The 27,908-nt window shown below is 32.4% G+C and overlaps 2 protein-coding genes across 2 annotated transcripts in view; one reads left to right on the forward strand and one right to left on the reverse strand.

Annotated features, from left to right (window-relative positions):
* Positions 1–27,908, forward strand: part of LOC145686444 (uncharacterized) — a 63,697-nt gene that overhangs the window by 5,018 nt on the left and 30,771 nt on the right. The window lies entirely within an intron of this gene.
* The window catches only part of LOC145686446 (cuticle protein 19-like), a 34,826-nt gene that overhangs the window by 1,954 nt on the left and 4,964 nt on the right, over positions 1–27,908 (reverse strand). The window contains exon 2 of the mRNA XM_081759756.1: positions 18,889–18,963. Coding sequence (XP_081615882.1) covers positions 18,889–18,963 — 75 coding nt within the window. The remainder of the gene's footprint in view (positions 1–18,888; positions 18,964–27,908) is intronic.

A 27,908-nucleotide genomic window follows, 5' to 3' on the forward strand; every position in this document is an offset into this window, starting at 1 on the left:
ACATGATATAGGTATATTTAGTACTTGAAAAGATACATATGGTATCAATTACATTGTGTTTCTTATTATTATCATTTATCTACCGATATGTATAAACAAAAACAATATCGAACAGCATTTTTGAATACTACTAACGATGACATGATTATTGCTATATTGTAAATTGTTTTGTTATATCAATAACATCAATCAGTCTATCATATATCCGACTATGTAACAATCTATTCTAATAACGTGAAATACGAATAAATACATTTCACATACGTTGAACATGTTTTACGCACAGCAATATAAACAACCCTTTTTATGTAGGTTCTAGTAGTTGAAGTCCATAGCATTCATAAAACGTATCTCATGAATTTGTACATAAGCTGATCACTCTTACAAGGCTAAAGCTTAATAACAGGTTTTATCAAGTATCAGAAATTCTCTAACTTTCGTAAGTTTGATAAGTAGGTAAATCATATCAAAGTCAATTTAGGGAGCTTTATGAGAAAGCGTCCATATCTTGCTTTACCATAAAAACAGTACCTTAAAATCTAGAATAATTTTCATAAATTGTTTTCCTAATTGTGCAACCTTTGGCTTCAGGCGTGATAATTAATAGTGTCCCTTCTAACCCCCTCCCATGTTGTTGCAGAGTAGTATATTCGATTTCACAAACACTCGAAATGAATGATTTGGCAAGAACTGCACATAGCGAAACAATATCTCCTAGACACTACTTCCAAGAAAGGCGTGGAGCGGCGGTGTCGTTTCTAAGAAATCATATCGTAAGTGCTGCATATACTGTTTCCCCTCCACTACCACTACCACTACCAAGAGTAACATGTATAAAATCCAATAACATTCATTGCCTGGAAAAAGTTCACAAAGAACATGGCCCGCTATAAACAATACCAACTCTCCCTCCACTATTTCTTCTACATGCCATGTCTCCATTGATCGATACAGCTTTCCTAGTACTATGAAATTCTTTCCTTCCATGATGGAATGGAAAAAATATGTAATTGACGCTACTTTACAAGAATATAAACAAAAAAGTCAGTAGAAAACACATTATAAAATTTACTTTTGAGGCTTTTTTGGCGCCCCCTGATTGTAGCACCCCGGGCAGTCACCCGGGTTGCCCGGCCCTTGGTTCGCCCCTGGGTTCATTCCCATAAAGTTAACATTTTATTGAATTCTGTCAAGACTACCTCTGATTGTAGTTAAGTAGAGCAAAATAATGCAAGATGGCATTGAGACTAGTTCACTGTAAGTTAGACCTATTTAGTTTGTAACTAAGATAACGTTGGACAGTAGTTGCCCAGTGAAAGATCAAAATTTGCACACATACACATTTTCATAGCTATGCAGCAGAAAGATTAAAAATAGCTGCTCTTAATTACTGGTAGATACCTCTTCTACGAAAACACATTCATGACTTACGCTTGCGACCGTTATTCAACAACAAGTGAATCTTATCAAGTGTATGCTTAGGAAGTCTCTGCTATTTTCATTTTCTCTTTATATGCTAATCCAAGTTGATAAATTCTCGTATAGACATAATATGGTAATGATCACGTTATTTAGCAGAATAAGAGAGAATACGAAGGAAGAATAAGAAAGTTACGGAGAGATAGTCTCACATCTTCCTTGATCCACTACAGAATAAACGTCCAACAAATTAAAAATTTAGTTCTTTGAAATATTTTAAATATGACTATATATTGTAAAATAGGCATCAAAATAGCCATATGTAAAATAGGCATCAAAATCTCACTTGAAAAGAAAGAAAGAATACCTTACAATTATGTATATAAAAAAAAACTGTATATAAATTAAGTGTCATGTTGAAAATAAATAGTTAAAAGATGTACTGAGCTCTCGTTCCTACTTTTTATTGTGTTGAAAATGTGAATCCATTGCAAAACGTACTGCAAAACTTTGTATAGAACATCAAAACTTTCATTCAAAATTTAGACTGAAGTCTGGTAAGAAAAATTTTTGTGACAGTTGTAAGCAGTTTGTGGAACGAAGGTAGAACAGTATTAATTATTAAGGCATTTTATGTTCATGCATTTATTGGTATAGGTTAAATTCGTTGAAAATCAGAGGTAATACGAATGAGTTGCATGCTTGCAAATTTTACGTGCAGTACCTGAGTTACTGCTTAAGTATCCAATATTATAATATTAATTCATAAAGATACAAATGTCGGAATGAAAAAGATATCTTATTTTGTTTATTATTATTTCGTTTCCTGCAATAGTGAAGATTAACACGCCGTGGAAATGTTCAACTATAATATAGTACTCGTCCACTTGATTCATGGCTCAAATAGTATTTACTTCTCTTACTTTGAGATAAACTCATTACCTTAAAGTGTCTCCTTTGATGTTTGCAATAGAATGTATGAAGAAAACATTAGATATTAAAATAAGAGTTACTAGTTCAATTGTATGATTGTTCACTATCTAAACTGAATATCTCCTAGTAAGTCTAGGTAAATTTCGATTGGAAAAGAGAGTTTTTGCCTGAAATTAAATATGTTGCTTAAGCTCGTTTCGGTAATTCATCCAATTTCGAAACTTTAAATATTTTCAGGAGAAATGCTCTTGAACTCTGCTCTTCTCAAATTATGAATTATTTTATAAATTATTTTATTAAAAAATATCCAATCATTCAAGATAACCATGAGAGCGATAATTATCTTGATATTTGTGTAACAAGTGTTACAATAATTGAGATTTGTTTATTTCCTAATATTTGTACTTTTTATTTCAATGTATATGCTTGTGTCAACACTGATGTAGATAATTTTTGAGTGGCTTTTTCTTTTGAGAGAGATTCATATAAATTACATACACGTTTTATATTCCACTTTACTAGCGCGTATGCAGTGTGCTGCTGAAAATGCACAAATGAAATGGTCATGAAATAAACAATGGGGTGCGTGAAGTAGTCTTTCATAGTAGTTACCAACTCTTTGTTTAGTTACTCTTGTATACTTTATTTTTATTTATTTTTTTTTCTGTGATTGCCTAATTGTATAACAATGGTAAATAATTTCCATTGATCTATATTCATGAAGCAATATGATTTGAGTGTTTCTACCTAAACTGTCAGAAGTTGGAATCCATTCATTGAAGTCAAGAAAGAAATAAATAATACATATAGTGGCGTATTAAAAGGGCGAGGGCTGGTGGGAGTTGTAAACCACCTATTGAATATTTCATATAGTATTGAAATGGAAGGGGTTTTAGTTTGCTTATATCTTGGAACTGCAACAATCTATGTATGTGTAGGAGGACTATTTTATACTATACGTATGACATTAAATTACTCCCAAATGTTGAGAAGGTGTGAGTGGATACAGTATATACTTATCCTGGGAAGGCAAGAAGACGAAAGAAATTTTTTATTAAAATTAAAGATAATTATGTCATTTCTAGCGATTTGAATGTTCATCTAATCGTGTAAAGCTAACCGAAGCTGAAAGAAAACGTATAAACGTCTATTGTATACATCATAACTGCATTGAACGGTGACGCAGATGCTATCGCCGATTGTAAGCGTACATTAGCAGAGTTTCGCAGATGAAGGTATTGTATCACAAACATTGGGCTACAAAATCTTTTACGTGGTGGTAGTGGTGTAAGGATAGAAGTCTAAATACTTCATTAATGCATGAGCGATACATTAAGACATATTTATATGATGAGCGATAGTGTCGGAGAAAGAAGTGAATGTGTGTTCTGCAAAACATAATGGGAAGAAGATATTATTTTACTTGTGACATATCACCTTCCATTGAGTATTTTTGGCTACGCACATGAATGCACAAATAACATGGGAATATAATATTAGAGTGTCGATGTAAAACTCAATATTTTCTTTGTACTCCGGTATTTTCCTCACCTATATTGAAGAAAATATAATCACACTTCTAATTATATTTCTGTAGTGTAATAACTAGAGCTAGGAATATTAGGTGCTGCACCTTAACTTTTTTTCTATTGAAATGCCCAAAGTAGCTTATTTTTTAAACAAAATATTAAATAAACACTCCTAATTGTGTTTTCGCTGCATCTTGTTGCATTTTTTTTCAATATATGTGCTTTTTTTGCGTCTTTTCTGAATGTCATCACCTTTTTGCACTTTTTAAGTTTTTGGGTTCTTTACCGGATTTTATTCCGACACAAAAAGCTTCCGCTTCAGTGCAGTTCCGTTAAGGTGAAGGAGCTTTTGAATACGAAGTAAATGGAGGTGGCGACGTCAAACTGATCAATCACGACTATTACCACTTGATATTGTCGGGAGCTGGAACAAACTTAAACAGTTTTAATTTTTCAGCTCATAATACGCTTTTATTAGTGTTGTATCTTCCATTATTCTGTGTTGCCAGTATCCAGTACGCCGAAGCAGAAAGTGATCGAGGGGAAAATATGTAGATAATATTGTTACAGTTTAGTGTAGATGGTATGCAGAGTGATAGGTCTGTTCTGAGGTGCGGGGTTCAAAACAACCTTATAAAGAAAATGTATTTGCAGAAATACACTAAGAAGGCTGTTCCAGATGAGGGCACCTTACAAAAATATCTTCAGTCTCTGCATTAAGAAAAGTTGGAGGAGCGATGTTGTGAGAAAGATGGACAATAAGCTGTTCTAATTGTTATGAATGAAGCACTGAAGTTATTGGAAAGCAGTAGCTAGAACAGAGCTTAGCCAAAAACGTTGATGTTGAGGAAGTTATAACAAATAAGGATTTTATTTATCGACTACAAACAAAATATGCAATACTTGTTTCTGTTAACGTTGAACGTTTCTTTTCTACACGCAGATATTTATTTAGTGGCCGGAAAAGTACCATCACTGAAAGAAAAGAAAATCATTGAAATGGTAAATGTTATCTGTTATAATAGTTTTCAAAACTGGTGACTTTCATTGTGTTCTGCAACTTGTTTTTAAGTAGACTCTTAATACATGAGTGAATTTTAAGTCCTTATATGATGGAATTACATTTAAAATTTGCATTTTAAAAAATGCACCTAAAATTCCTAACTCAAGCAGGAGCAAATATATTGCTCTATTGTACTGTACAATACTTTTCTTTTCCCAAAAAAGTTTAGTGCTGCTTTGTTGTTTCTGGTTTAGAACTTAGCAATATTATAAATTTGTTGACGTCCCAATGCGACTTATAAGTGAAGGTAATATGTAGAATCGAAAAAAATAATTAAGGAAAACTAGAAGTACAGCAAAGTGATTGTTCAAATTCGAGTTCTTAATTTTTAATCCAAATTAAAGACGATAATCGTTATTTTGCCTCACGAAAATATTCTCCTCTTTTTTTAGGGTTTTAAAAGACTGAGTTTAAGAAGAAATTCACATTTATTTGTCTTTTCCAAAAAACTGTCATTTTATTAGGTCTTTCTATATTAACCATTACTGTGCAATGTGCAATATATAAATATGTAGACTTAATAATGCTTTTAATGTTCCTTCAAACGTTTATATTCACTAGATTACTCAAACAAGTGAGAGAAGAAATGTATGTAATGTTTACTAACTATATCGTAAAAACATGCTTTTCTCTTTACATGATGTTGCATTTGGTATTTTATTTATTTATTTATTTATTTATTTTTACTTGTGAGCTCGGTGATAAGTTGCTTCGGGAAGTTTCGTTTACAAATTCTCAACTATAATTTCGTGAGAAATCTTGGACAGTACTGTATAACAATGATCCTAACTTAATCACATGTCAAAGATAATTCTTCTCTAACTTTTCGAGAATTTGCTGGATTTGGTAGCTGGCAAAGTATGTGTAAAGTTTCTCTTGAGTTTTATTCATTTTTATTCTTTTTAATCGTTCTTTTGTTCCTGTAGCTATTTTAAATAATGATGCCAACAGCTTAAGTTGGCGAGACTTTTAAGGTAACTTTACATCTTACGTAAATAGGGAAGGAAAATGCAGATAATGTATTATCAGTTTTAATAATATTCCAACATGGTGCTTGCCTGAGTGCTTCTTAACTTTCTATCATTTCTCTAATTTTTCTTTCTTCGTCTTCCTTTATTTATTTGATGAAGCATTTCGACGAAAGAGCTCCTGATTTTATTTTTCACTATTTTTGTTTCCACTATTTTTTTGATAAGTAATTCGTTATAGGCTACATTCTAATTTAATTAATGCGATCCTCGCAGTGCTTGTATACAACACTCAGTCAGAATTGTAGTGTATTTTTCAGCCCTTACCGAGCGAAGTAGCTCAAGTGGTAGAGCGTTGGCTTCGCATTCGGGAGGTCGTGGGTTCGAATCCTGCTGCCGACCGTCCTGACTGAGGTTTTCCAGGGTTTCCCTCAGTCCTACCAGGCAAATGCCGGGATGGTACCTATTAAACAGGCCCTGGCCGATACCTTCCCAAATCCTTTCCATTGTTATTGTTGTTGTTGGAGATCCAGTGTAAAATGGCCTCTGAGCTGTATCTGGTGGTTGTTAAATAAATAAATAAATAAAAATAACAACTTAAGAAATAAACTCTGCTAAAGACAGTAAACAGGATCACTCAATTTCATATAAAGGATATGGATAGCCATTTTTCTATATCCTTTTATTATAGGTGAGCAAAATTTCTTTGCTGCTGTGCAGGTTACACAGAAGATAGGAACTGTTATAGATGTCAAACAAAATGTGGATAACCAACGTTAGAATCACCGTTACCCATGAAGGTGTAAACGGATTGATTCCATTAAGGAACTCGGCCGAAATAATCGCTCTAGCTATTTATTTATCAAAAATTCGCTTTCGTTCAAGATTATCGTGTGGAGTAACGGACGGATGGACGTACTAACACTAAAATGTTTTAAGTCCCATTGCATGATCCTAATAAATTGGTTCTACCTAGCGTGCAGGCAAAAACTGTAATGATCATAAGTCAATACATTATTGAGTACGCGATGATCAAACCGGCATTGTAATTCATTTGATTCCATTTAATAAATCAGGAATACTACATGAGAAAAGCAGATTGTTAGAAATGGAGAGAATGGTGTGTTAAATGTTAGCAAGCATACAAGAAATCGTTCCAACCAGTAGTTACTGATAGGAGGACAATAGTCTTCTATGAATCAGACAAATGTTGATTATATACTTTTCACCTTCGGGTAAGTGACGGTGGGGTCATAAGTACGAAGATGCCCAGCGTCGTGAAGTCTGAGGTCAACCCCAGAGAGGTGCTCTGAGCTTGCACATCATCTGAAAATCATACTTGTACACTTACTTGAATGCAGATGGTTAGATGCTCGAGAGATGCTCGAATGCTGATAGGAATGCATCTATAAAAGATAATGTTGAGAATATGAGGGATTTAAATTATAATTATCTTTCTAGGAGATTGTAAAGCCAGAATTGCGACATGTAGCTGACAATATCTGAGTTCTATGAGACAGATATTCTTGGCTGAATTTTATATTCGTAAATCGAAAGTACATTATTCCATGCTGATGGTTGTTATTCAGAGTGCTGGTTAAACTGCCTTTACCCGTTGCTGATAGGCCTTTTCACAATGAAAGATATGTAACTAGGGTCTATAGTTACAATGCATTTATGTGTGGAATTCTTAAACTTTTTTTTTTTTTTTTTTAAAGAATCATTTGCTCTGCTCTAGTTCTCTTTTGCTCTGGTACCATTATCCTACATTACGGTTGGTTTCAAGTTTGTGCACAAATATACGGAATTTTGACGTCATGTTCAAATGTGGCAACTTCTAACGTTAAAAAAACTGAAATTAATATTTGTACTTGTAAGTGTAATACATTTATATACATATTACGGAATTACGTTGAGTTCTTTTAAAGCTAACACATACTTTTGCTTTAAAACCAGTCCTCTATATCACTGGAAAGTTTTACAACTGATAGTGACATCGTGTGTAAATATCACAGATCTCTCAGTATGTGAAAAACAAGATTAGTGTGTTTTAACGATATGTAATTATAATGCGTTTATATATCAAATTCATTAACAGAGTAGTTCATTATTCATCGATAACCTTTAATAATCCAATTGCATCTCTTGTACCCTTACTTCTATTGAGCCTGAACTGTTTCTCCTTAATACTTTCATTTGTTCTTCCTACGAATACAACCTCATCTTCGGTATTCTAAGCAATTTTTTTCTGCATGAAATATAAGACAAATAGTTCTATAATCCTCATATCTCTCTGGGTTTGATTTATTAGCCATCAGCATCATGATCGTCTTTAGGAAGATTTTTGGCCACTTTCCTGTTTCATATATTTCATTGCAAAGTCGGAATAATTCTTTCTTGATTTTGTCTGCCATATTCTTTGCTGCTGATTTTGAGTTTAGCGTTCCTTTTAGCAGCGAGGCTATATAAGACGTGGACCTACTGATTAACGTGGAATTTGAACCACATGAGCTCTCGCCGGGAATCAAACCCGAGTCTCCAACGCCAAACGGGCGTACGCTAACCGCTTAGCCACGCCCCATATTCTTAATGAATTCAACTGGGTATTACCTATCCCGGTTGCCTCGTTTTTCTAGCTCGTTTTACGTTATACGTTTTTATTTTCTCTGTAAAATGATATCTTCTTTTTTTTTAAAATAAATAAAACAAATGATTGTCCGGGACACGTTTAAAATGTTTTTATTAATTTGTCTGGAAAAAAATAATTAGAACTGATTTTTCACACACTGTTAACAACGCAATCCAACGATGTAACTTAGGCTAGTGTTCAGAGCGAAAATGTGACAAGTTGCTGTCTTATCTTGTATCTATGTGTACAACGACCTATCAAAAAGATAGTCGTAAACCTGGTTCGTTTGCTGAGGTAAAAATCTGAAGTGGTAGTATTTCTTTGGCATGAAAATATTAGCTTCGATATTTAAATACCATTAATCTCACCTTTTTAACAAGAATGACAAAATCTATGAACGGTGTTAAACTGATTTATTATTTGATATAACTTATAATATCCTTTTCTTAAAACTGTTAAGTACACAAACTCACTGACTAGGTAACCATAAAACATGTCCATATCAACAACTATCCCATAATAATAACTTACATATATTAAAAACATTCTTCTTTTGTTAATATGAAATTAACATTCTACTAAGTATAGTGCATATGTATGAGTACTTTCTGCCCAAGGTATAGGTAAATATTACTCAAACCAAAGTATTTTGTTATATAAAAATGTCGCTCGACAAAGGGACTGAATATAAAAGTCATGAGTAGGCTTGGCTTTTATCTTCAAGAACCACTGGTCCGTTTACATTAATGTTCATACATTACATATGTCCATCATATTTTGATCGCACCTTGTATATCTATTCATTACATTTCACATATACATATATATAAATACATTCATAACAAATCTTTCATTTCATCAATATTTATCTTTAATTACATTAATTATATTTATTTCATTATTATCCACTATATTATTAATATATTTTCTTATTAAAATATCGTCGCTCGTTTAATTAATCGTCGCAGGGTGCGGTTTCAAAAAATGTAAAGGACAAACGTGGGTTACAAATAGCCAGAGCGCATAATATGATAAATAAGTTAGATGTTGCATTTAAAGGTATACATAGTAGCACTAAGATGTTATAATAAAGAAGAATCTCGTTCAAGGTAGTCGTTGAATAATTAGTTTTATAGAATAGAGCTTCTTTTTAACATAATCTTTGACAATTAAGTTTTCAACACAAATCAATCTAATATAAATAATCTTTGCTTTTAATCAATTATAAATCGAATTATGATTCTTCACATTAACGAGAAAGAATAAAAATCATTTGAAAATTAATTTTCCAGTCTACCTAAAACTCTATTTAAGCACTTCAAGTATTTATAAGAATCGTTTTCATTATTGATATTAACACATAAACTTAAAAATGAAAATTTACAAGAATCTATAACTAACATGAATTTAACCTAATTTCATTAACGGTAATCAGGTTACATTCGAACTTGCATACGGTTCTAATAAAGTACACTGTACTGCGCTATCACAATTAGGTTCTACATTATGTTGTACATGTCTTTCATCGTGATTCTGATTTTGGTATGAAGTCCCATCTCTTGATCTCCAATTACGTCTATCCACGTAGTTCGCTGCATTTCTGGAATTTCGCTCAGTACTTCGATTATTTTTATGTCTACTGCTGTTGAGTGATCTGACATCATAATTACCATGATTAGTTAGGTTAGGCGGATTCCCTACATAACATTGTTTATTTTGCTCATTTGGATTGCTAGAGTATACTCGGCTTAGGTTAGGTTTCGTATTATTCACACTTCGGATATTTAAATTCCGAACAGGCACCAAATGATCTGAATTATTCTTATTTTTACCTATTTCTGATTGTGGATTCATGGCATGGTATTGAGTTTCGTAGCATTGGACAAGCATCAATAAATGGCTGAAACTCATACACTGTGTGGAAAATAAGATCTGTTGCAGTTTAAATGGAAGCAAATTTCGAATCGATGCTATTATTCTCGATTCCGATTGCAAAGGATTAACGACCTTTAATTCGTTGTAGACATTTACAACAAACTCTACAACAGATTTGTGCAATCGAGGATTGAAGTGTTGATTTCTAAGGGTGGCATCTCTATTTGCCAGCAAAAAGTCATTTTCATAATTTGCGATCAATGCCGCTTTGAATTCCTCATATGTACCAATGTGATCACGTATTGCTTTAAACCATAAGGAACAAGGTGGGAGTAATACATGGGGTATTAATTTCATATATTGTGATCGATCGATACACATTATATTGCATTCGTCTTGGAATTTCTCTAAGAATGAAGTAGCATTCTCATTACACTTACCACTGAATTTGCTCATAGCTCGAATTTCACTCATCTTAACACTTAATTTTACCTTCCTTTTCTCATTCCTTGTTCTTGTTGAATGATAGTTCCTATCCATGACGTGCGGTGTCGTCGCACCATCTACGTTTCGCTCATCAGTACTCTTCGGACAACTTTCTTCTAGTATAATATCCTCATCAGACCCCGGCGAAGGCGAGTTCATCTCTGGTGAGTGGGGAAACTCAAAGCGATCACTACCCAAGTTATTACGGTAAATGTTGTCTTTAGCCTGTAACGTTCTAATCTCTTCCTGAATAGTAGCTAACAACTGTGTATTTACACGTATGTTATTAGAGTTGTTGCTGACCTGGATCTTTTGCTGTTTAATGGAAGATTCTATTACTTCTAAATCTTTTTTTACAGCACTAATTTCTTGGTTTTGGTGATTGTGCTTTTCTTGACAATCATCGGATATCCTTTTTAACTTTTCCTCGAACTGCGAGGATATGTCATTCACCACCTGGACAATTGTCTGTTTCGTTTCATCTGATTTCTGTTCTATCCGTTCTATCCGTCTACTTAATTCTTCATATTGCTTGTTAGCTTCGTCAAACCTCAGTTCTATCTTCTGTTCCATGGTCTGGTTAGCTTCGTCAAACTTCTGTTCCATTCGTCTACTTAATTCTTCATTTTGCTTGTTAGCTTCGTCAAACTTCAGTTCTATCTTCTGTTCCATGGTCTGCTTTAATTCTTCATTTTGCTTCTTTATCTCGGTAGACATCTGCATTAATTGTCGCTGTAAAGCTAACAAGAGTCGATCCTCTGATGACAAACCTGGTGTTACACTAGTTTCACCTTTGTCACTAGTATTTGATTCCTGCTGCATTGTTTCGTTGTCCATTTTTCTTATGATTACTTTACCACTTCGCAATATGGTTAAGTTCGTATTCATTAACTGTAGTATAAAAGTAAATTCAACCTTACTCTTCTTCGGGAATTGAATTTACAAGTTCCCGGGTTCCGGCACCAAAATTTTTACAACGACCTATCAAAAAGATAGTCGTAAACCTGGTTCGTTTGCTGAGGTAAAAATCTGAAGTGGTAGTATTTCTTTGGCATGAAAATATTAGCTTCGATATTTAAATACCATTAATCTCACCTTTTTAACAAGAATGACAAAATCTATGAACGGTGTTAAACTGATTTATTATTTGATATAACTTATAATATCCTTTTCTTAAAACTGTTAAGTACACAAACTCACTGACTAGGTAACCATAAAACATGTCCATATCAACAACTATCCCATAATAATAACTTACATATATTAAAAACATTCTTCTTTTGTTAATATGAAATTAACATTCTACTAAGTATAGTGCATATGTATGAGTACTTTCTGCCCAAGGTATAGGTAAATATTACTCAAACCAAAGTATTTTGTTATATGTGCCATACCACCCCAAACTTCTGTTCAACAATAGTTTGGTATTAGCATCGTAACCTTCGTTCGTCAATACCATCTCATATTGAAGTTTCAATCGGTCGTCATATGCTGATTTTAGGAATAGAAGCTACTGTGAATTAATAGAAGTAGAACCCAAACTGGTTGTGAATTTATTCTGCAAAGGATTATTTGAAAGAGTAAAAATGGATGTAGGACTCTTAACAGATGCGAAATCTTCATTAAAATAATATTTAAAAGCAACAAAAGATTTGTGTAATACACTTAATTCGTTAGATTGGAATTTAGCATCAATTTCAGTACCGAGGCTATACTAAACGAATACCTACAGCTTAACATGGGATCCGAACTCCATGAGCTCCTATCGCAAATTGTTAATATTCTTTTGTGTTTTATGTGTTACAACATTTTTTAAAAAATATTTTATACTATGTGAAACTATATATGTGTGTGTTCTATGTAAATTCTGAATATTGCATATCTTACTTTTTCCACTTAAAAATCGTAAACTTTTTCTTTTTTTTAAATCTAAAAACTGGTAACCCTAGGTATTATTGTTCTCTTGAGTGTTTCTTCAAAATAAGACAATTATTTGTTTATCTTTATCTGTGATGAAGAAACTTCTTCAGGGTTCCTTGATAAAAATTCGAATGTTAATAATAATATATCGCGCAATAAACAAAGCACAATAAATTCAGGTCCCTGATCCTTTTAATAGCTAAAATACGTTTATAAAAAGTAAAATATCGTAGACACATTTGCGTTTTTGTCCAATTTTATATTGCTTTTCCGTTCTTATTCTTTTTTTTTCTTGTTTACTGATGTAATATTCCAATAGTAATACTACTATAGTAGAAAGAAATATATTAATTAAATTCTTACTGTTTTACGCAATGTTTATACATTCAAATGCTTATACAATGTGTATACATGCTTAAATCCCAACGATTTTATAATAATTCTTGATAAAATGGGAATTTATTTTGCATTTATGCATTCATTGCAAGGAAACTTTACCAAACTAAATCTATAAAATAGAAGTTTCCTTATGGTGTGTATGACATCATATTACTATTGTTAGCGTTTATGCCTTCAAGTAATTTTACTGTCATTCATGGTGTCATAGTGTCATTAAAACTGAAACTGAAACTCATAGTGTTATTAAAAACTAGAAGAATAAACTTGACTGGATCAATTTAATACTGAAATATTTTTTCCATATATTTAGTTTTGCATTAGTGGACTTCATACATGTAGAACATGAAGTAATATCCGTTTGAATTGGAAATGTAAAACTAAATATATGAAACTGTGTACTAAAATGACACATGATAATTAATAATTTTGAAAATTAATTTTTAAATTTATATTTTTATTTTATAGGCTGTTCACAAATCTAAAAATATACTCGTGTAACCAACAGCAGTATAAATTAATGTACAAGGCTGCTACACAATATTTTACAGACCTCTTTGTATTACATTTTATATTTAATTTATAAAGAGCATTCCAGCTAACACTGAAATAAACTTCTACCAGCAAAATTTCCCATAGAGGAAGAAATTATCCTAATTAAAAACAAAAATCAAACATGACTGAACGATGTCACTACCGTTAACACTAGACACAAACACCTAACCTGGAGATACAGGTCTAGTTCTATTGCATGCTTTGTATTCCCGATGAATTTTAAGAAGTCTGATATTAGCAATTTTTGTGGTGTTATGGAATGATCATGGCAATTAAATGTATTAAACTTGCTATAGTTAGTTCCTCCTACTATCTTTATGAGAGTATTTGGAAAGATAGAAGGTGCTTGGGCTACATATAGGTAAAAATAAATAAAAAAATGTTCAAGTTATTTATTCTAGTTGCAACATGTGGGAACTCAATGAAATTGAACAAATACAAAGTACAAAACAGGTTTGACACAGTATTTAAATGGCTTATGTATTTTCTGACAGTACACAACTCGAACATTTATGTATTCATTTATTTGTTTTAACCTATGTTTAATCGTAAAATATATTTATCCTTTTTCTTCCCTGCCGAAAATATCAGAAGCAAATTTAAAACTTGAACATTTGAGGTTTCCGTTCATATACAATTATCAGTTTTTCCTTACTTTATTTTACTAAAAATGTGCTAAATTTAGTGAAACATTGGGAAACATGGCAGTAGTCTTAAAGTGCACAAATTCTAAACTATATTGAACCTCATATGCACTAGTCCTAAAGAACAGTACTACAATCGTTAGGTACACTACTCATAACTGCATAAACCCTACATTGCTTCCATACCAAGAGTATTGTAGATTGCAGAGATTTCTAAAATTGAGAGAAAGCACAGATTTATATCCCAGTCCCCACTGAAGTACTCCATCTAAAAAAGTGTTCTGAAATTGTGTACTGTTAATATTTTCTGTGACACAAGCTAGGTACAGGATGAGAATATTATTTTACTGGTAAAGAGATCCATACCTCTGATAGCACAATCCATTGACAAATAAAATCGACTTATGAACATCTATCCTCTCTTGGGGTTTTTACGAAGTCAGTAAAGATACTGACGGAATTTATATTGTACAATAACCTGCACGTTAAAAAAATGTCTTAATTCTTTCTTACTATGGAGTAATTATCTATTATATATACTTCGATTAAAGAATGTATCCTAAGGAGGATAAAGAGAGTTCAAAATTTCAGCCAAGAACACAGATTCTCAGAGACCGTCAAATTTGGAATGTGAAATTATGTATATAAACTCCTTATTTAAAAAAATAAAGGGGCATGTCCATTTCCATTTTTGAAATTTTTTGTTTTACGAGTGAGAAGGAGGGCATTTTGTGTAATTACTTTCTACACATTCTAATTGATGTTGCTTGAAGTTTGTGATCTCGTCACGGGAAAATGATTCAACAGTTTGAAATCAATTTTTGAACATAGTATTTACCTCAAGCTGGGACTTTATCACGTAACTTTGATTAAAGGGCATACCTTAATGGAGATAAGGGACTCAAAATTCATACCAAAATAGGATAACTTATGTTATATTTATTTATACTTATGTTATACTTATTAGGATGGTCCTTAATTTTCGATTTCCGAATTTCTTTGCTCCCAACCCCTAAATTGGTGCCATGTCGGACCAAATTAATCTGTGAAAAAAATGGGCTCAATCGAAGAATATTTAACCGACCCCCAAGCGACCTAAACATCTGAATGCATTTACAATGTATAGTATACGGCAAAAGTTTGTAATAAGCTCTTGTAACTTAAAAATGGCTGAGGGAAAGGAATCATATATTAGATAGAAGTTGTAGAAGTAGATCCATACCTGATACTGAGTAGTGAGCGAGATGAGGCATATCTTTACGTCCATCATCTTGGATTCGGGCACGAAATTTTAAATAGAAATGGCCTCGTATGATATATCATTTTGAGGTTGCTTTTGACGACAAACAGACGTCTGCCTTTATTTTCCACTTATCTCTGAGCATACAATAATTATCAACTATGGAAAATAAAAGCCCCGAAGTAATAAAACTTAATATTCTGTGAGTTTATATCTCTGTACGGGCTGCAGATTTATAAGATTGTTGAATAGTTTCCCTTATTTGAATTAAACCATAAAGTAAAGAAAGAAATGCACAGGCCCATCTACTTGGAAAGAAGATGTGAACTTTCAAGTGGGTTGAATATATTGAAAAACATTGTGGTGGTGAATGATGTTGCAGAGAGAGGTGTGAAACTGATAGAAGAATACGGGAACATTTTAACAAAGGACGAAAAAGAGAAACAATACATATTGCAGATAGTCAGTGAACACAGAAAAAAGTATTCAGATGCTACAAAAATTGGCTTAATGATGCAGTAGAATTTGGCTAATTATCCACAACCTTCAGCTTTCTTTTATTATCATTTTAAACATTCATTATAATTTCATTTCATATAAATAATTTCAATATAGGCTGGTGTGTATTTCGACGGGATGTAATTATATAACAACATATATAATTATTTCCTTGTTACATGTATGTAATAGTTTATTAATATTTCAGTAACCTATAAAGAAAAAAACAATATTGAAAGATAATAAATTATTATTTCAAAGCTAAAAAGAATTAAATGGCCAGAGATAAGTTGAAAATATAGGAAGATATGTTTTTATAATGAAAGGTTACCCAAAAACGATGTCACAAAACATCATTTTCATTTAAAATTTTGGGTCCGAATACAAAATTGCGGACTTTAAAATAGCCGCCATCATGCTATTTCTCAGGGTCAGATGTGGATTACTTCCAATCCCTGTATCCAAGATTTGGTCCCTTACCCTTCAGCCGCTTTAAAGTAAGAAGGGTTTATTCCAGACTTTTCCTATATATTAACATATTGGATATGCATTCAAACTTTAGGTCGCTTGGGGGTCGGTTAAATATTCTTCGATTTAGCCCATTTTTTTTTCATGGATAAATTGGGTCGGACATGGAACCAATGTATGGGTTAGGAGCAGGGAAATTCGGAAAAAAAATTTCGCCATGTAATTAAGGACCACCCTAATACTTATGTTATATATTTATTTACTTTCATTGATATCCGTATCCAAACAGGGAGAGGAGACTCGAATATTTTCTATAAATCTATTCTCCACGTGCGAAAAACGGGCATTTCAGCTACTCTTACATATATAATTACTGGAGAATAGATAATATTAATAATAATGAGTGAGTTTCTTTTACAGCGTGAAACTACTGTAGACTTCCAAACTATATGAATTCAATACTCAAACTTCAAGCAGTACATCCATAACTACTGGTTGCAATAGGGGAATACGATCAAAGATAGATTCTGTTCCTCGGACGCTGAATCCATATTAAAAAAGCCATTACTTACTATCTCACTGTTTGTGCTCTATGGGGATTAACATCAATATGGAAGTGGTAATTAATGTCTATCACTTCTAGTTGCGGTAGAAAGAATAAAATCAGAGATGAAACATATTCTTGGTATTAAATATATACAAAAAATCTGCTTGTTGCCAATAATTTGTTTTAGCCATTACGCGATCCGTGTTGTATTCGAATAAACGCAGATTTTTACCACTTCCGGTTTCCATAGGCAGACAAAAGTCGAGACGAAACTCATTTTCGGTAGCTGAATCTATGTTAGAAATCGTTTTCTAATATTCCTTAATGTTTTTACTCTATTGAAATAAGTAATGAAACCGGAAGTGCTAGTAAATCCCAACCAGTTCCGGTTGTGGTAGAGTATTGAAAATTATAATGTTGCGTTCTCTTGAGACGATAAATCGATTGCCGACATCCGCTTGCTGCTATCTAATACCGTTTTTCTTATATAGCGTTCAATGTTAAAGCAGATGATTTCAACCACTTCTAAATTCAATCGAGTATTAACGGAGGAGATCGAACATATTCTTGGTGCGATGAATCGATTGCAAAAAATTGCATCTTGATATCTCTTACCGTTTTTGCTCTATAAAATCAATATTGAGACTAGAAGTACTAGTAAATTTTAACCAATTCCGGTTTTGGTACACTATTGCAAGTGGTGATGGTATATTTTATTGAAACGCTGAATCGATTGCAAGAAAACGCTTGTCACTATCTGTAACCGTTTCTGTTCTATAACAATGAACATTGTTCTATTGCGATAAACATTGAAACCGGGATAGTTCGTTTATACCACTTCCGGTTTGAATTAAGAGATGGCCTAAAATATGAAAACTATTTTTGGAGCACTGAATTGATTGCAAAAAAGACGCTTCTTAATATCTTGAACCGTTTTAGAAAATCAGTATTGAAACCAGAATTAAACTTTAACCACTTCTGGTTTGGTCGGAGTATTGCGGATAGCGACGATATGTTCCTTTGAAACGCTGAATTGATTGCAAAAAACAGCTTATTACTAGATATTACAGATTTTCATTTTACAGCCACTTTCTATTTAAGTAACATGTTAACATCGGCTATAGAACCTACTGTATTTTTGGGATGCTGATGTCTCTTGCCGTTTTCATCCCTGATACGTTTCCACAAACAGATGGACGGACATAGCCGTTCTATAAGACTATTGACATTTATGCATAATTTAGTTTGGAAGTCTAATAATAATCATAATAATAAAAATAATAGTGTTAGGATAACTAATATCTCTGGTAACGTTGGCATTAATTGCATTCATAACAGCATTGTAATAGTTACTGCCCTGTTGCAATTCGGTAGTGGCGAATTTCAAGACTAAATCAAGTGAATGAAACGTGCACAAATCTTGAACTGCAAAAGTCCTAAACTGCAGAAAACCTAAAATTTAGGATTTGTGCTCATATTTTGGGACTTACGCACTTTAGAACTTATGAATGTTACCCTAAGTTATACTTAATTGTATTAATTGAATATGTCTTTTGTAACTGTACTGTATAGACATGAGATAATCCTGAATCTTTCGAAGTTGTTTCTACTTTGTACAAATAGATAATTTCTCCGAGCATTATAAGAAATTGTTTAATAAACACTACAAATTTACCACTAATTATAATTAACAATGTAAATTACACAAACATACTTACGTAATAATCTACGTATCCAACTGGCGCAACAGGGATAGCATTAAGTGACCCAAACACCAACAAACACACCAAAATCTGTAAATAATTCAATGAAATGTAAATAAATTTTCCGTGAATAGCAAATGATTGTCTGCAGCTTTCTACATTAAAATTACTGTGGAGTCTACAAAGCTTAACACATTTGTCTTAATGGCACAGGAACATCTGATCGCTGGACTGATGGAGCATCAAATTCTTGTAACCTTGTACTTCCGTTGCCGGGCACGAACGGTAAAGAGGGGAGGAGGATCGTCTTTAACACTGTGTTACCAGAATATTTGTCACTTTCTCGTATATTGGTTACTTATTTGTCAACCCTCAACTAGTTAACTAATTATAGAAGTTTTGCCAGTTCTTTGGTAGAGAAGGTGCATAAACTTTAAATACTCACTGGCGGTGGAAGCTGCAAACAAAGCTTTTGAGTTGAGTTGATTTTGAGGTTAACGTCCCGTTCAGCAGCGAGGCTATAGGAGTCGTGGACCTACTGATTAACGTGGAATCCGAACCACATGAGCTCCCGCTAAGAATCGAACCCGGGTCTCCCACGCCAAAGGCGCATAAACAGAGCTTTTCATCGTTACTATTAATTTGAAATAAATTAAGAGGAAAAGACTGAACGAAATATTAAATGGATCTTAAAGTTTGACGCCCAAGAAAGAACACAAGTTTGCAAGTTTTGAGAGAAAGGAAATTTAGAAGAAGACTATTTGATTAGAAAAATAAAATATTAAAAAATAAATTGAGAGAAACGTATTGAAAAAGTTACACAGTATGGAATCTAACAATAGCTACAGGTTACCGAAGTTATACCGATAAAATCTAGACATCTAACGTAAGTTAAGTAGCATATGTTATTTGCGTGGAGAATATACACAGATACAGGCTCTACATTATCCTGATGAGTAAATGGACATCTACATTGCATTATAATTTCGTAGAAGCACCAAGCGGATGCAGCAAAATGGGATTCAATGTCATCCGTGATCTATATAACAATCCCCGGATATAAATCCTGTAGAAATATTTTCCTACTCTAAACTGTATAGACAGCCACACAAACCTACACACAAACAACAAGTTCCATCCTATCTTCTATTGTTAATGTAAAATTACCTTCCTGTTGCATCTAGATCACTACAAATAAATAAATAAATAAACGTAGAAATTCAGATATTACCAAAATAGTTTTCATTTAAATAAATAAATAAATAAATATACATACAAAGTCAGACATTACCAAAATAATTTTATTTGTAAAACCCAGTATGTAATGTGATAAATTTTGTATCCTGTTATTTGTTAATTTATCAAATTAAAATCAAATTGAGAGCAATGATTTTAAATAAACTACTACTTTTGAGATATTACTTGTGATTGTGTGATTAGTATCTATTTAAATTTTAAATTTGGAGCGGATCGTCTCCCGGACGATGAATCTAGAATCGATATACGAATATATATTTTGCATCAGAAAAGAACAAAGTATTAATATATATTACTCATTTATTATATTATTAATAAATGAAAGTATAAAGAACATATATTTTCAGTAAATAATATAACAAATGAAGTATATGGTTGGCAGCTTTTGTATATTAAACTGTAGGTCTTGTTCTGTACAGCACTGCTGCTGACAAAGAACATAAATACAGTATAACCGATCACCCCAAAAAGTCCCAGGTGCAATGAGATTTTCGGTAAGAAGCGCTAAAGATTCTAGTGTTTTATTATTATTATTATTATTATTATTATTATTATTATTATTATTATTATTATTATTATTATTATTATTATTATTATTTAAACAAAAGAATTGCGTATTTTACCGTATGTTTTGGACCCGCCTTTTTTTGTGACATAAGGATAAAATATAAATGTTTAGTCAAATAATTGTGTCATCCTTCGTCCTGTAGCTGTTTGCGCAAAGAATGAATCATACACTGGCTTCTTTGAGGTTTTCGGGACTTGTCTAAAAAACTACGGCCAGAAATATACAATTCAAATTATATACCAATTAAGCACCAGAAATTTTGGTTAGATTATGTTTGGTTAGAGTATGTATCACACAGACTAGATCGACGAGAGAGAAAAACACATAACCTTTGGGGAGTGCAACTACCTCCTCCGTTCTCCGGTGGACCCGCAACTGTTAGAGCCTGTTGAACTAGTGATGTTTCTAAAGACTTTCAGGGATAAAGATTTCTTCTTGTGTGAAGTAGGGTATATACACTCAGCAGCTCGTTGTAAACATAAGCATTGTGAGTTGAGATACAGACATCATATTTACAGAAGGAATTATGTCTTCTGCAAACCCCTACTTCTCATGTAGTCATAGGCTTCGTGTTTGCAAGTTTAAGTGTTTGTGAGGCATATCTATAGGCATATAAATAAATTGATAAAAGAATTCCAATAAGATGATTTATAATTTCATATTTTCAAATTGGTTGTTCTTCAAATGTATTTAAGAATAAAATGATCCTCAAATATAAACTATCGGTATTTTTCTAATTATGATCTTTTGTTATACCCATTAATAAAAAAGTACCTGTAAAGGTACAACGTTTGTCTTATGAATTCACTCTAATAAATTAAAAAGTAAGAACCCTTGAAGGTTAGAAAATATTATTATGTTCTTCGTAAAGTCAAAGAAAGATAGCCATTTGACCATCCTATACACATACAAAATTAGAAAAATAATTCTTACTTGGCTTTAGAACCACTTGATTTTAATTGCGCCGAAGTGAGTTCCTGTCGAAACAAAGGTCGAATGTTTGTAATGTCAAAAGTTCCCTTCACACATAAATTAATTCGTGAAGTGACAGTAAAGAGGTAAATAATGTATTTTATAGCTTGTAAAATTAATTGTAAGCTTTCCTACATACGGAAAAAGTATGAATGTAATAGTTATTATATGGATCACTCTCTACAGTCATGTATTTAATATAGATTTTTCTTTTTTTATTTTTATTTTATTTATTTATTTATTGTAGATATGTCATACTAGATATCCATAGTTTATAAAATAAACATGCTTTTCAGTCTTAAATCATCCATGGAAACGTGTTTTTTCATGATAATGCACACCTAGAAAATTTTGGGGCTAGGAGGGGAAATTGTGAATTACTAGCTTTTGACTAAAGTTTACAAAGAAAAATGTAGCGCTCTTCACGATATAGTAGTAAAGCCATTGCCAGTTATGATAAACAGTCGCTTACTTGGTCATTAACCATGCGTTGTTTTTCATTGGATTATATCATAATCGACAATTGCTTTTGTTGCAAAAGTAAGCTCAAGAAATATTACTATCGTATTCCAGGTGATAACGGAATTTCACACAAGGATGTGATTATTGCCTCCTACAATAACATTTGTAACCATAAATACTTACTTTAAATTACAGAATTAGTACTATCTATGTATATCATCCTCATTTTTAGTTTTTAAAAAAGTGTATTTGCTTGATTCACAATGCAGAATGGTTTTACTTGGGTATCTCTTATGTGAATCTTTCCTGTCACGAATATCGAGTGTGTGTGTTTTTCCACTTATATTCATACAACACTCATATTTACATTCATTAATAAACTTTTTTCTGTTATTGTGGAGTGAGTATCTACGTGTCCTATATTTTAAAAATTGTTTTCTCGGAATTCTACCGTTTCCTGTCTTTTTCTTCGTTCGACCATTTAATTCATTACCATCTTTACTGTCTTCCTTATCCTTGGTGCATAATTGTGAAACGTTATTTTTTTTATTTTTTTTAAATGAAAATTATATTTGCTTTTCCGTTCAACGTCTAAAAAATTTTCCAACTCTACAACTGTCAAAACAAAGCGATTAAAAAACGGTATATCACGTACAATATCAGGTTAACTTACAGAAAATTACAACACCGTTTCGTTTTTTTTTTTTTTTTTAAATAATGATTAGATATTTTCTTAAAAATGGTGAGAATCCATACGATATACTTTTGACCAACTTGGTAAAAGAAGACCTACTTTCTGCGCATCATAAGGACTAATCTTATCACACCGGTATAAATGTTAAGATGAATTGTATCCTTGGATGCGAGAGTAAAAATACAAAAGAAACCATAGGTATTAATGTTAGTGAAAAATCTTCTGCTTCAAAGATAAGTCTTTCTTTTCGGTAACAACTTTGTAGAACGCAAATTCTATTTTGTGCCTGAAGAACACTGAAGGTCCAGTTGAAATTTTGTCAAACAAATTGTCTAGAAACCTTGCTACCAATGTGAGTCGTTGATCAAATGTTTACCATGTTACCAAGAGAGACATAATAGTGTGGTAAATTTAAAGCTCTCATTTAGTTTAAAGGATGGTAAATCACTCCGCTTAAAATTTTAAAATAGTTATAAGAGTGTATGATGTATTATTTGTAAGATCTTATGATTATCTTTCCAAACTCCCTATTTATCCTAATTTAATCTAATATATCTCGGAAAAAGACCCCAATTACTTTTGAAAATTATCTGTTACGAATAGTAGCCATCTAATTTATTTTAGTCATTTATATCTATGGAAAATGTCGATAGTCACTTTTTTATATACCTAAATAAAGATGCTTTAACGCTAACTAAGTTTAACTATCCAAACTCCATATAAACATAACATATAAAATTTAAAGCGAAAATAGAGATTACGTGATGTTTGGAGGGTACTGACCTTCCCGAAAACATTCATTAGTCAATATTACAATATGCTTATGCAGGAAAGTCGAAATACATTGTAATCGGATAAAATTAATGTTTTGAGCTCGATTTCTTGAGATGTGCTTAATTCAATTCAGAAAAATGAGTAGTTTCAAAAAATGAATTAAAAGAATTTTTAAACAATATCTCACATGACTTATATTATTATTAATGAAAAATATTAAATGGTATGATGCAATTTAGGTGAAGTAAGTTTAATGTGTATTGCCCAGCAGAGGAATTGAACAGTTCTAAAATTACAATAACTCATTTTTACATCTAAGAAATTGTATTAGGACAGAAATAAAGGTCATTGTATGCTATTTGTATTTCCCTTATTAGTTTTTCAAATGATTCCTATCTGTTCCTATCCGTAGTCTCAATCGAAGGAATTGTTTGTCAGTTTGTTTAATAAGCATGGAGCCGTGGAATGTGCAACATTGAGTATTTGTTGTGAAAGTATTCTTTAAAACGTGATTTGTATTGAAAACGCATCGTCTTTTTCGTCGCAATTTTCATGTGCCCGCCATGGACGTATACCTATTGTATTGTATTGTATTTATTTTCATCCTTTTTCATACAAATTGTTCACAACGTGAACGTATGAGTTGGACACGTCACACGAACACTGAATATGTACATATGTATACATTTAAATCTACATGCAATATTAAAATAGTGTCAATTTAAGTAAAAAAAAAAAAAAAAAAAGTACAATTTTTCATTATTCTAATTTACATACAACGATATAAAACAACATAACAGTTAATAAAATCTTACATTATAGATATACAAAATATTTATACTTTAAACCTTATTTACTACAGGCGAGATATTCTTCTACAGAATAGAAGCAGTGCTCGAGTAGGTAGTACTTGATTGCTTTATTGAAACCGGATGTTTTGTTTTTTAAAGTGGAAGGAAGCTTGTTATAAATATTCACTGCCATAGGAAATGTACTATTCTTATGCACTTTTAAACGTGAGGACTCTACATGAAGATCCGACGCTTGTCTTGTATTATGCGTATGAATATCTGAGTTCAACCGAAAGCTGCTTGTACCTAGCTGTATATCTTTTCTTACAAATTTTAGAAGTTCATATATATATATATATATATATATATATATATATATATATATATATATATATATATATATATATATATATATATATATAACATGGAAGAGGTAAGATTTCAAGATATTTAAATAGAGGTTTACAAGAAGTTCGAGGTTTACTTCTGGTCATAAACCTTAAAGCTCTCTTTTATAAAACAAATTCTCAGGTGTGTGCTTCAAATTCACAGCATTCGCTGTTAATAATTGTCCATTTGGCAGTGTTTGAGTCCTGAGGGCACCAGAGAACACTGAACGAGCAAGGAAAGATGCTTTTAGGAGTCCAAGTCATTTTGCTAGCCAGCATACTATAGAATTGGGTTCTTTCTCTCTGTTCGACGAACCTTACATCTTGATCTCAAATCTCATCCGTACAAGATTATGATTGCGCAGGAGCTGCATGATGATGATGATTGTATGCAGTAAGAGGTTTCCCTAAAGAATGCTGGATATGTCGGATTATTCTGATGAGTGACGAGGCACATTTCCATTTGAACGGATGTGGTAACAATCTAAACTTTCGATATTGGCAAACCAGCAGGAGCGTCATGAACAGTCGCTTCACAATTCACGAGTGTGATAGTTCATTGCCCCTATGTGAATTTGGTGTCATTTGTTCGTACTTTTTTCCGAAAGTGAACATAAGAAAAGTGTTAGGTTAAACTCAATGTATATACAGCAAACTCCCGATTATCCGGCTTAATATAAGGAAGGGCAGGCTTAATAACAAAAAAGTCAGATAGGCCGGAGTTCTATAATTATTTACTTGCTGCCCAAACTATACCATTAAAAACACACTTTCTGCACCAAACCTGTTGTTAATCATATATTATGACCTCTCAGTACAGACCAGTACTTTATAAATGCTTGTTATGTATCGTACTCCGTATGTTTTAAGAATTTATCACAAGAAAATGAATTGCGAGAGTAAAAATATTCCACAAATTTCAAAATAAACCTTAAATTTTGTGTAACTTATAATTGAAAGAAACATAAAATGGCATGCACCGTACAGCATGAATAAATATGATTTTAAAATAAAGAATGCATTAACGTAAAGCCTAGGCTTAACCACTAAAAAAAAAAAAAAAAAAAAAAAAAAAAAAAAAAAAAAAAAAAACCTTTACTATTCATTGATGAACGATTACACAAATGTGAGAAGGCAGAACTTAAATATAAGAGTCAAAACTTTACGGGCTTATGCAGAATCATCTTTAGCGTTGTATTAAGCGATTGACTAACGCGTGATGTTAGTTTCTGTCTTTAGAAATACTTTCGTGAAGTTAACGACGATTTATATCAAAGAAGACTAGCTACGACTTCTGCGCAAGGTTATCCAAACACAATTGGAGAAATCAGTATAAGAGAGAACACGTCTGTCATACCTAGATTTTTTTCAATATGTTTGGACAACCCTACGGAGAAGTCGTGGCTGGTCTTCCTCGGTGTAAATTGTCGTTAACTTCACGAAAGTGTTTCTAAATACCGCAAGAATCCCTACCTTTCAGTGCACATTATTTCATTGAGCACATGATACATTTATAAAACATGTGCTGTTGTTTATAGCCATCAATACAAGCAGATAATACATGAAGTAAACAGGAAGACATGAAGCCTTCACACGACAGAACCCGAGGAGAGACGAGAGCTCCTCCGTGGCTAAGCGGTTAGCGTACGCGCCTTTGGCGTGGGAGACCCGGGTTCGATTCCTGGCGGGAGTTCATGTGGTTTGGATTCCACGTTAATCAGTAGGTCCCGTCCCATATAGCCTCACTGCTGAAAGGGACGTTAAACTCAAAATCAACTCAACCGAGGAGGGACGAACCACCTAGGAATCACCTATAAAAAGGACCAGGAGACGTCCAAATTATCAATTGACCACTGATTGTATAACCCACAACACCTACTCATGAGGTCGCCCTGAAAGAAGGAGTATTACCTTACCTAAATCCCTGGAGGCTGCCATGAGCAAAGAAGGTTATTAATATACCACAACCTATAGTCGCTACAGACGCCATGAGCTAAGGGGTTCCCGTTCAAAAGTATTTCCTTCCTTCACCTTTACTTGTGATAAAGAAAAACACTAAATTATTCTCTTTCTACTTACAAAGAAGTTTTATAATATTTTTATAAATAAATTTGGTGAAGGATTATTGGGCTGTTATTGACTATTATTACCCAGGGCTGTTATTGACTATTATTACCCAGGGCTGTTATTGACTCTACCAATATACATTACAATACAGAAGTTAGCATCTCGCATTAGTCAAGCTCTTAATATAACGCCAAGAACAACTGTGCATAAGGCCCATAGTTTTAAGTTTTTAAACAAGTTCTCCTAAGCAAAGTTGTGTTTTTATGAAGAAGTTAAAAGTCAGGTAAATCATTCAAAAATATATTCCTTACTTTATTACGAAGAGTTCATGTTTATAACCAGGTCGAATAGTATGAAGGCCAGATATTAGGGACCCGAATAGTCAATAGTCTACTGTATATATTAGTTGAAGTGAAACATACAATGAGGCCGAATATAAATTGTTAATTTTCGCAAGCTTGGTTTGCTTTCTTTTAAACTCATGCGAAAAATTAATATATTTAATTTTTCTAATGACAATTTTCTTTTTGTCGTTTCTAGGGTTATCAATGTTATTATCTAATTTCCTACTTTACTGTGAATTTTCCTGCCATGATTGTCTCGAATTCGAATTGTCTCCAGTAATTTTGATGTTTCGTGGTGTCAATAATTACAGTAGAATATATCTTAATTTATTTAAGAAGAATCACAAAGAAGATAATTTACTGTTGAAAGTGCGTTTTCATCCCTATATTTTCTTGGATTTTGTTCCCATGTTTCATAAGTAGATGATAAGTAATGGCATGCTTCAGCTCCATTAATATATATATAGGAAGTGAGTTTAATGTAGGTGACCATTTAAATTCAATATGTACACTCACAGTTGAGCAAAAGATTCAGATCCCTTTATTTTAAATGGTCTAATGATAATTTCTTTTAAAAGAGATAGTTTTTTTTAAATGACGTATTTTTGATATATAGTTCGGTCTTTCTTACGTGTTTTAATTATTTTAATCTATTATTTTCTTACATTTATTGATACTTATTTAATCTAAATCTACTAACATAGACAATATATTAAC

Source organism: Thermobia domestica, chromosome 5, assembly GCF_964235325.1.
Source record: "Thermobia domestica chromosome 5, izTheDome1.hap1.1, whole genome shotgun sequence".
In the NCBI taxonomy this organism is placed as follows: Eukaryota; Metazoa; Arthropoda; class Insecta; order Zygentoma; family Lepismatidae; genus Thermobia; species Thermobia domestica.